Consider the following 11,789-nt stretch of genomic DNA (forward strand, 5'->3'; position numbering starts at 1 on the left):
AATAAATGAGAGAAGAAAGAATATAGTTGATCAACGTTATCTTTTAACAATTGGTAAAGTCTACATTTCATATTTGATAACTTCTTTTTGAAAGAATCGGCTGCAATTCACATTTGGTAAGAGAACCTTCTTTGATAGGTAGACCAATGTATTTAAAAGAAGAAGAACCCATGACAAAATTAAATATTTTTGCAAGAGAGATCACCCATGTAGCTAAAAAATGTCTTCAGAATGTTTTTCAACAATTCCAGGATAGAAAGATTTGAACTTGATTATTGCTCTAATACTGTGTAAGAGGCTATTGTTAGAATTTTATGAAGATTAATCTGCAGAATTAAACGCTAAACAAATGACGACACCAATGAAAATATCACATGCAAGCAAACACCAAAATTTAAGATGATTCGACAAATCGTGTCTACTTCCACGGGGCAATCCAAAGAGAAATATTCACTATGAATTGAGAGTACAATGCCTCAAAGTTATACCTGAACTTAAGGATTAAATCATAAGAAAAACACAACGTTACCTCTAGGACGCCAAAACCCTAAAATCCGTCTCACCATAAATCTTCAATACCCGCAAAGAAACCAAAACCGTACCCTTGACAGTGTCATCGTTCTAAAGACAACATCGTTTGAATCACTATAATCACTATAATCGGACAATCGACCTATCCAAAATCTCAATATTATCCCCCCCCCCCCTGAAATCCGTGCACACCCAAAGAAAAAATAGCTCTCGGTTTTCTGTTCCTTCAAAAACCAATTTCAGGGTGATGTCACCCTCATGCAATCAAAACCTTTTAATAGGAAAACTTTCCTTACGTCTTTAAAGTCTATTCCCATTAGAAATAAGACCTCCAAATTCATTATAGCTAGGGAATTATAGTTAGGATTTAAACATATGGACCTCATGTGGGCCTTGTTTTGGATTGGATCCGCAACAGCTATCTCATTGCAATCCAAAAAAAAAAAATGTTGAGATAAGAGTTGTTATACTCTAGCAATAAGTTTGTATAAACACCAGATTCTACAAAATTTTCAAACTCAAATACCGTGATTGTTGGCTTGCGTAATAGATTGATGTTTTGTCAATTGCTTTTTGTCATGGTATCAAGCTAAAAACTAATTTTAAAAAAGAGATTTTCGGTCCCATATGTTAGGAGCGAATCTACTACAAGCAAGACAGAAATAAAAAAAGATAGACAAAGGATCATGAAATATAATGATTTTTACGTGATACAGCGATATGCCAACATCCATGGCCGCACAATGGTTTTTTCCCTTTCTGATAAAGTTAAAATTACACGAGATCACACATACATATGTATTAAGAATAGCACCACGTGCTACATGTAAATTTTCATATTTATGTTTCTACATAACATATAGATATTTGGAAATCCACGAATTAGGAGGCTAGTCTGCACCATCCAATGAGACGCTACGACTACAGCATCTTTGCACTTTAATATGGTGGTAAGATCTCCTTAAAACAAATTTAAGTTGCCGACATCTTGTGTATCAATGATCTGTGCTGTGATTTCGAGCAAAACATATTAGTCAGTTATAGGTTAGAAGTTTGGTTAATTTTTGCACAGGTAGATTACAATGTTTTTTTTGTAATAAAGTTATCAAACTTAAATCTTTTGGGATAGTCTCAAGTTCAAGTCCGGAAGCTCCGCATTTAAGATTTTTTTACAAACTCAATTTAATTCAGATTTTCTTTGGAAAAGCATAAACTTGATTGAAATTGGCATGAGTAGTGCTACTCATCAACTTCTTTAACTTTATTTAGACTCAAATAAATCCATACTACTATAAAACGAGGATTAGGGTTTCAAAACTTTTAATTTTCTTTTTTTCCCTCTCAAATTTTGATAAATTTTACTATATCATTCTCTATAATTAATTTTTCATTAAATAAATATAACCTCTTATTAATTATGCATCTCCTCATCTTACTAAATAATTATACTTATCAATAGTATTAAAACTATTAATTATTTTAATATAATAAAATAATTTATAAAATAAGTAAATACAATTTATTAGTAGTAACTAATTAAATTATTATAATTATTATTTATGAATTATAATAAAATAATTAAATTAATAGAATAAATAGAATAATATATTACTAAATACTATTAAAAATTATACTACAATTCAATATGCAACAAAATAAATAGAATAAACATTTAACCGCATAAATAGTGTAATTATTTTAATCATATCACATAAATTATGAACTACACTATTTATTTAGTATTAAACCATTAAATAAATTAGATAAAAAAATTTAATATTATTTTTAGACTATTTTATCAAGAATTATTACATGATATTGAATATCTATACTTGGTAATGATTGAAAACTAACCTTTTTATAAAAAAATTAGTTAATATTAATTATAGTACAATTAATTGTTAATGATAGTATAATTAAAATTTATAAAATATTTACAGTACTAAATTATGTAAGGGCATAATTTAAAAAAATAAATTAGATAAATATTTTATAATATAGATAGTATAATTATTTTAATAGTGTTACTTGAACTAAGATTATAATATCAAATAAGTTAAATTATAGTAAACCCGCATGAACTTATAGTATTTTGCAGTAAATAGACCGTATGAACTTTCAAAATCACACTAAACCCCTAATAACTTTTGTAGAAAGTCCCCAATATCTTTTAGATAAATTACATAAAACCCCCAATAACTTCAAAATGCCTTTTTATGACATTTTTTTAATTTATAGGGGTTATATGCAAATTTTAGGGGTGTTATTTGAAACATGAAGTTATTAGAGGCTTAGTGTAATTTTAAAAGTTCACAATGGCTAAAAGCCATAAGGATTTAGTGTAATTTACTCTATTAAATAATACTAATGAGAAGTAACTATGACAATATGTTGTAGGCATCAGTGTAACAATCTAAGGAACATCATGGAAAAGCTAACAAGATTAATGCAACTTAGTTAATTTACATTCAAGTTAAAAAAAATTAAGTTTTAGGGACATAATTAAGAGAATTTATAGAGTTTGTTATTTTATTTAAGAACAAATTTAGATTTAGGGTACTTATTTAAAAAAGATTAGCGTTGGGCGATCATTAATTATAAGAAAAAACATTCAACTATAATAACTACACAATAATAATTAATACATACATTTCTTTTTAAATAATATTATTATATAATTTTATTTATTAACAAATAGTTTTACTATTTAATAAAAAATTCAAAACTTAAAACATATAAGTTCACATACAAATCAGTGCGTTGTGCTAATTATTTAGAAAAAAGAAACCCTCCCAACTCATCAATATTACATGGGCCGAAAAAACCCAAGTCTCGAATATCAATGTACCAGTAATACAAGTACCCGAATCTTTCCCTGGGTACCCTATGCATCTTCAATCAGAAACTCTTTACGAAAGCCTGTAGGGCTTCAGAACATGAAGCGAAAAAGCCTTTGTACTACTATGAAATCATATTGTATTTTTAATTTAGAACAGCAGGCCCAACGTTCGTCGAATTTTATAGAGCAGGCTCAGCCCAACTCTTATAGGTAGGTTCCCTTTCTGATGGAAATGGTAGATTTGACTCCTCGTATCCAAGTTGCTTCTATTTTTTTTAGGGCCTGTTTGGTTATTTCCTAAAAACCAAGAAAAACCAAGAAATGGAAATGGAAAAGGTGAAAATCTCAAAAAGTGCTATTTCCTCCATTTCCATCCCTAAAACTCACCCACAACATCCAATAAAATATTATTTTCATCCAACAACTCATCCACATCATCTAATAAAATATTATTTTCATCTAACCACTCATCCATCATATCTAATAAAATATTATTTTCATCTAACAACTCATCCATCACATCTAATAAAATATTATTTTCATCCAAACATCACTCAACTCATCTCTTTTCATCATTTCAAATCACTCACATCATCCAATAAAATATTATAACAATTCAACTCATCTCATTAACATTTCATTTTTTTTGTTTTCATCCCAAAAAGTTGTGAAAACACTTTTCTTAATCTTGGATCACATCACCCAATAATACAATGACAACTCATCTCATCTCATTTCATTTCTTATTTTTAAGAATGAACCAAACCAAAAGAAAACAACAAACTACAGGAAATAGGTTTCTTATAATTCATTTCCTTATTTTTTTCACCAACCAAACAACATCAAAACTAGTTTTCTTAAAAACTCACTCACATCATCCAATAATAATATGACAACTAACATCATTTCATCTCCATTTTTTTGATTTCCTTCTTTTTTAGCCAACCAAACACTCTCAAACCAATTCTTCATTTTAATAGTTTTCCATTTCTTTGATTTCCCTCTTTTTTTAGTAAAACAAACAGGCCCTTAAAGAAAAGCTCAAGAGAAAAATAACAAACTGAAGCATAATAATTGTTTTTCTTATAATTTACTTTCAAAATGATTATAAGGTAAGTCTATAGGATAATAATTGTTTTTCCAAGGTAAGTCTAACACCATATTCCTGTTAATTGTTTTTCTTATAATTTACTTTCAAAATGAAGCATAATAATCTAAACAATGAATAATGATTATAAGGTTGATTACCATAAGGCAGAGACAGTAGGATCCTGATTAATTAGCAACAAGACCGAAAAGCGTAGGTGCTACTATAACAAATTAGTGCGGCAAGCACAATGATGCCCTCTCTATATATATTATAGGATTCAATCATGATTCATGACAAAGTGTTGTTCAGCAAAGGGATAGTATATGCCATCTAATTAAGTTCTATCCAAAGTAAAAAGTAAATAAAATAAAACCGAAAGAATACCGCACCAAGTTACCACTGATCACACCCACACCCACATGTTCAACAAGAACTAGTGCTCCACCCATCATCATCAAGTCCTTTTAAGTCACTCGAAATATAAGAAGAAAGATAAACTTTTTTACTTGTCAGAACAGAACAGTGTGAGTGTGAAGAATATTAAAATTTCTCTCTTCTTTCTCTGTTCTCTTTTCCTTCTCTTCCTCTTTGATTAATGTAATATATCACTAGCTAATGTGATTATAGTAACTTCTTTCGTTAGTTAAAAAAAGAACCTAATTGAGTATTTCACTAAAAGCATTAGCACGTAACGGTAATGCTAACAGAAAACACGAGATATTTTATATCTTTTTCTCTCCTACACATAACATAAAACAAACTCTTTTATTTGTCGTGGTCCTATTTAAGGGGTTGTTTTTTAGGAATAAGTGGAGCAAAGATTAGAAAATGTTGTTTTAGCTAAATTTCAGAAGCTTTGTTTGATTAGATGTTGCAACACCAAATGATTATTGTGACGATTGAGTAAGCCAAAAAATAAGAGTAATGGAATAACATTTAAATTCGTTCAACAACAGGAATTGAAACAATTGAAGCGGCAAAAGCATTTGTTGTTTATAACTTTTTTCTAACCAAACGCACCCTGAATAAGGTATCTCGAGCAACTGAAGAAATTACAGAAACTCAGAAGAATCAGTCAAACCAGGCGGCGGTCGACCGGCTCGGTCGACCGCATTCGTGCACAAGGCTTCCTGTGCGTCTGGTAGGAGGTCGGTCGACCGGCCCGGTCGACCGACGAAGCGGATATCAGTTTTTCTGGTTTTCGACCCGGTTCGTTTTGTAAGTTCTATATATACCTAAACCTGTTTGTTTAGGGTAGAGGTTGGACGAATTTGAGCAACCAAAGAGAGTGAATCATTGCATCCAATTGGGAGAGAGCTTTGAGAGATCTAGAGTTTTGTTTTAGGGTTTGGTCTGAGAGATTTGTAACCCTATTTGTATTCTCTTGATTTCTAGTAGAAAGAACTCCCCCCTCCTTGCCCCGTGGACGTAGGCAACTTGCCGAACCACGTAAATTGTGTGTTCTTGCTGTGATTGTGGTTTGCATATTGATTGTGGTTTAGTTCGAGTTATTGTTCGTGTTGCCCTAGAAAGCTTCCGCCGCGCACAACAATTGGTATCAGAGCTAGATCGATAACATGGGAGATGCAAGCACGTCAGGTTCGTCTCTAACCAAGGCGATACAGAGTCTAAGCATCAATAACACGAAGATTGATGTTCCGAAGTTCGATGGCAAGATCAGTTTTGGATTGTGGAGGTGTCAGGTGATGGATGCTTTGGATGCACAGAATTTGGAGGAGACTCTTGAGTTAAAAGAGAAACCCGCTGAGTTGGAGGATAAGGTTTGGAGAAAGATGAATAGTAGAGCTTGTGGTGTTATTAGGTCATGCTTGACGCCGGATCTTATTTATGATGTTATGAACGAGACGTCGGCGAAGAAGATGTGGGAAACACTCAATGAGAAATATCTTACGAAGAGCATTGAGAATCGGCTTCACTTGAAGAAGAGATTTTACCAGTTCAAGATGAAGAGAGGGGTTTCCATCAGGGAGCATGTCAACAATTTCACTAAGCTACTTTCAGATATGGCCAATGTTGATATTATAGTTAAGGATGAAGACAAGGCGATGCTACTTCTGTGTTCGTTGCCCGAAGATGATTATGGTACGTTCGTTCTCACTATGATCAATGGAAGAACTACAGTTAGCTACAAGGAGGTGACCTCAGCTTTGGTGAACTATGAGTTGAGGAAGAGTGATGGTGAATCCTCCGAGAAGGCATCGGGAGATGCGTTAGCAGTTCGAGGCCGAGATCCAAACCGTCGTCAGTTCAACCGCTCAAAGTCAAAGAATAGGAGTGCCTATAAGAGTGTTGGTAGAAATCAATGTCGGTATTGTAAAGAAGAAGGACATTGGAAGATTGACTGCCCAAAGTGGAAAGAAAAAGCCGGAAAGAATAAGGGGAAAGCTGCACAAGCTTCAGAAGTGAATGTTGCAAAAGCTATTGGTGAGCATTCAGATTCAGATTCTTCAGGCTATTCATGCCCTGCTTTACCGTCGGTTTGCTATGCGGATTCCACGGAGTGGATGATGGATTCGGGAGCTACATATCACATCTGCCCTAAGAGGGAGTGGTTTTCTAGCTTTGAGGAGCTGGAAAGAGGGGATGTCGTGCTTATGGGTAATGATCACGTATGCCCTATTGGTGGTATTGGTTCAGTCCGGATCAGGATGCATGATGGTGTAGTGAGGGAATTGAAGGAAGTGAGGTTCGTGCCGCAGTTGACGAAGAACATCATTTCTCTTGGGACTTTGGAGGCAGCAGGATATCGAGTGATCTTAGAGGATGCTACAGTGAAGGTCACGAAGGGTTCTATGGTGGTGATGCGAGGTGTCAGGGAAAACTACCTATACTACTTGAAGGGCAAGACAGTTACAGGGGGTCTGGCAGCTTCTATCACTACAGAGGAGGACACTACCACCTTATGGCACATGAGACTTGGACACACAGGAGATAAGTCCCTACAGTCATTGGCTAAACAGGGGCTATTGAAAGGTGCTAAGACCTGCAAGATGGAATTGTGTGAGCATTGTGTACTTGGGAAGAAGACTAGAGTGAAGTTCGGCACCGCTGTTCATAACACCCAAGGTACATTGGATTATATTCACACGGACGTTTGGGGTCCTTCCAAGAACACATCTCTTGGTGGGGCCAACTATTTTGTCACTTTCATTGATGATTATTCCAGGAGGAATTGGGTATACCCGATGAAGCATAAACATCAGGTCCTGGATATTTTTGTGGAGTGGAAAAAGAAAGTGGAGCTGCAGACAGGTAGAAAGGTGAAGACTCTACGTTCAGATAACGGTGGAGAGTACAAGAGTGATCCGTTTCTGCAGTTTTGCCGGGATCACGGCATTAGAAGACACTTCACAGTTCGAGAGACACCGCAACAGAACGGGGTGGCTGAGAGATTGAACCGTACCTTGCTGGAGAAGGTGCGGTGTATGATGACGCAGAGTGGATTGCCTAGATCTTTTTGGGCCGAGGCGTTGGTTTATGCGAGCCATCTTGTGAACAGGTTGCCGTGCACTGCGATAGACGGGAAGACTCCTTTGGAGCGTTGGTTTGGTTCGGAGGCTAGTGACTATGAGTCGCTTCGGATATTCGGGTGTCCAGCTTATTATCATGTCAGTGATGGTAAATTAAATCCGAGAGCGAGGAAAGCAGTCTTTGTGGGATTTAGAGATGGAGTCAAAGGCTTCAAGTTATGGGATCCACAGGACAAGAAGATAGTTATTAGCAGAGATGTCACATTTGACGAGGCGTACATGATGAGGCCTCGAACCCCTCAGCAGGTGGAGGGAGACCAGACAGGAGAGATATCGCAGCAGGTGGAGGATGATGTGACTCCACCCACTCCAGAGAACACTGTATCCATTGAGGCTCCTACAGAGGTGACACTGGGAGGAGATGAGATGACAGATGGGCAGATACAGGATACAGTAGATCATGGGACTCAGGAACAGGGTCATGTTCAGAGGACCATTGCAGCAGATAGACCGAGGAGAGAGATTCGTCGGCCAGCTAGGTATAATGATGTCATGGTCGCATATGCATTATCAGTGGAGGTCGTTGATGATATGGTTCCAGCCACATTCAGGGAGGCAGAGTCTAGCCCCGATTCGATCAGGTGGAGGGAAGCTATGGAGGAGGAGATGCGGTCTCTTCAGAAGAACGACACTTGGACACTTGCACATCTACCTAAGGGTAAGAAAGCTATTGGTTGCAAGTGGGTATATGCGAAGAAGGAGGGATCTTCTATTGGGGACATTCGGTTCAAAGCCAGATTAGTTGCCAAGGGATATGCACAGCTTGAGGGCATTGATTACAACGAGGTATTTTCACCCGTTGTGAAGCATTCGTCGATTCGGATTTTATTGGCGTTGGTGGCACAGTTGGATTTGGATTTGGTCCAGATGGATGTGAAGACAGCCTTTCTACACGGTGATTTAGATGAGGAGATCTACATGACACAACCACAGGGTTTCAAAGCTGCAGGAAAGGAAAATTTGGTTTGTAAGCTGAAGAAGTCTCTTTATGGTTTGAAGCAGTCACCAAGACAGTGGTATAAGAGATTCGACGGCTTTATGATTGGCCGAGGGTACACAAGGAGCCCATATGACCCATGTGTTTATATGCACAAGCTACAGGATGGTGAGCTCATATATTTGCTTTTATATGTTGATGATATGCTTATTGCTTCCAGGAATTCTTCGGCTATTCGAAAGCTGAAAGAGGAGTTATCATCCGAGTTTGAGATGAAGGATCTTGGAGAGGCAAAGAAGATATTGGGTATGGAGATCGAGCGAGACAGGGTGAAGGGGAAATTGAAGCTTACACAGAAGAGCTACTTGCAGAAGATGTTGAAGAAATTCAGCTTTGATGGCAATGCAAAAGCAGTTAGCACACCATTGGCTCCCCACTTCAAGCTTTCAGCGTTGATGTCACCTGTTTCAGTTGAGGACAGAGATTATATGTCGAAGGTCCCATATGCTAGTGCAGTAGGTAGCTTGATGTATGCGATGGTGTGTACGAGGCCAGATTTGTCACAGGCCGTGAGCATGGTATCGAGATACATGCATGACCCCGGGAAGGGTCACTGGGAGGCCGTGAAGTGGATTCTACGGTATGTTCGAGGCACCGTGGATGTTGGTTTAGTGTTTCAGAAGGATGAGAAGGACGGGCAGGCTTGTATTGGTTATGTGGATTCAGATTATGCTGGAGATCTTGACAAACGCCGGTCTACGTCAGGTTATGCTTTTACATTGGCAGGTGCACCTGTATGTTGGCGTTGCACGCTTCAGTCCACAGTGGCTCTCTCTACTACAGAGGCAGAGTATATGGCAGTTACTGAAGCTATTAAGGAGGCTTTATGGTTGCGTGGATTATTGGAGGACTTGGGGATTGCACAGGAGACTATTCGGATATATTGTGATAGTATGTCGGCTATCTATTTGGCGAAGAACCAGGTTTATCATGCGCGCACGAAGCACATCGACGTCAGATTCCACTTTGTACGGGACGTCTTGGATGAAACATTCGCCGAGGTGGAGAATAGAAGAAATTACAGAAACTCAGAAGAATCAGTCAAACCAGGCGGCGGTCGACCGCATTCGTGCACAAGGCTTCCTGTGCGTCTGGTAGGAGGTCGGTCGACCGGCCCGGTCGACCGCAGATGATTCGGTCGACTGGTGCGGTCGACCGACGGTTCTCTGGATTTTTGGGGCTTCTGCTGGATGGTGATCGGTCGACCGGGCCGGTCGACCGGAATTGATCGCGGTCGACCGGTCCGGTCGACCGACGAAGCGGATATCAGTTTTTCTGGTTTTCGACCCGGTTCGTTTTGTAAGTTCTATATATACCTAAACCTGTTTGTTTAGGGTAGAGGTTGGACGAATTTGAGCAGCCAAAGAGAGAGAATCATTGCATCCAATTGGGAGAGAGTTTTGAGAGATCTAGAGCTTTGTTTTAGGGTTTGGTCTGAGAGATTTGTAACCCTATTTGTATTCTCTTGATTTCTAGTAGAAAGAACTCCCCCCTCCTTGCCCCGTGGACGTAGGCAACTTGCCGAACCACGTAAATTGTGTGTTCTTGCTGTGATTGTGGTTTGCATATTGTTTGTGGTTTAGTTCGAGTTATTGTTCGTGTTGCACTAGAAAGCTTCCGCCGCGCACAACAGCAACCTATTACATTTACGTCTTCTATACTAATATTAGGCTGTTAAAAAGGCTTAAAGCCGATGCTACATAAACACTCATACATAGCACCCCTCCATCAAAGGCTTTTTGGTCGGAAGAAGGATTTCACCATAAAAATCTAAGCAGACGCGCCCCCCCTCCTCCACAATTCATGTGCGGTAGCCGAACATAACTAAATCAAACCCCGAAACAGCGGCAGCTGGGCATCAATTACAAAGTTTGGCCGCTATATCCTCTCTAAACTTTTAGGGCGCTCTTTACTCAAACTTTTGGCCTTTTTTCCCTCTTCACCAAGCCTAGCTAGCTACTTATTTGCCTCTCTCATGCTTAAAGAACCCCAAACCGTTCAGATCATATGACCCACAACCTCCCAAACCTTACCCTTCTTTTTACGGAATTGAGGCCCCCATGGGATTTTGGCCCATATGCCCACCGCAGTGAAGCACAACAAAACGCGTTACCTCCTCTTCTCCACATTCCCTGCCCTTTTATTCTTCTGTTGAATATATATCTTCCTGTCTGCGGTAACGTATCTCTCTATGTTTTATTTGACCGCGCACTTACCTCCTTACCCTCTACCAAATATTTAGACTTTCCGTATCAAATTTCTTATCACCTAAACTAATGCACTCCTGTGTCCAGGAATCAACAACAAAGAGAAGTATTTCATTCCACCCCACTATCTCGTCAAAATCTTCGGTTCAGTCGCGCACTCTAACGGCACAATGGGCAACTGTGCGTTCAAAGGCAATGCCGAGACCTCCGCTGCTCGTCGCTCAGAGATAATCAGAGTAGCAACTCACAACGGCGGAGTGATGGAGCTCTACCCTCCGGTCACGGCCGAGTGCATCACCAACGGATTCCCCGGGCATGGAGTTTACCGCAGCCACGAAAAATTCACAAGGCCGCTACTGCACAACGAGGAGCTCGCGGCCGGGGAGCTATACTATCTGCGACCCGTCAACAGCGCAGTTCCATCGACGACCGACGTCGCTCCTTACCGGGTTTCGTTCGATCAGCATAGGTTGTGGAGGAGGAACGAGGAGGAGGCTTCGGAAGACGGGGTGAAATGTGCAAATAGAATTGGAATGTGGAAGGTGAAGCTTGTGATTAGTCCGGCGCAGCTGGC

At 38.8% G+C, this 11,789-nt stretch overlaps 1 protein-coding gene across 1 annotated transcript in view; it reads left to right on the forward strand.

Annotated features, from left to right (window-relative positions):
• Positions 11,386–11,789, forward strand: part of LOC109838420 — a 706-nt gene continuing 302 nt past the window's right edge. The window contains exon 1 of the mRNA XM_020406869.1: positions 11,386–11,757. Within this exon, the coding sequence (XP_020262458.1) occupies positions 11,386–11,757 (372 nt within the window). The remainder of the gene's footprint in view (positions 11,758–11,789) is intronic.

This window comes from Asparagus officinalis, chromosome 4 (genome assembly GCF_001876935.1).
Source record: "Asparagus officinalis chromosome 4, Aspof.V1, whole genome shotgun sequence".
Lineage (NCBI taxonomy): Eukaryota > Viridiplantae > Streptophyta > Magnoliopsida > Asparagales > Asparagaceae > Asparagus > Asparagus officinalis.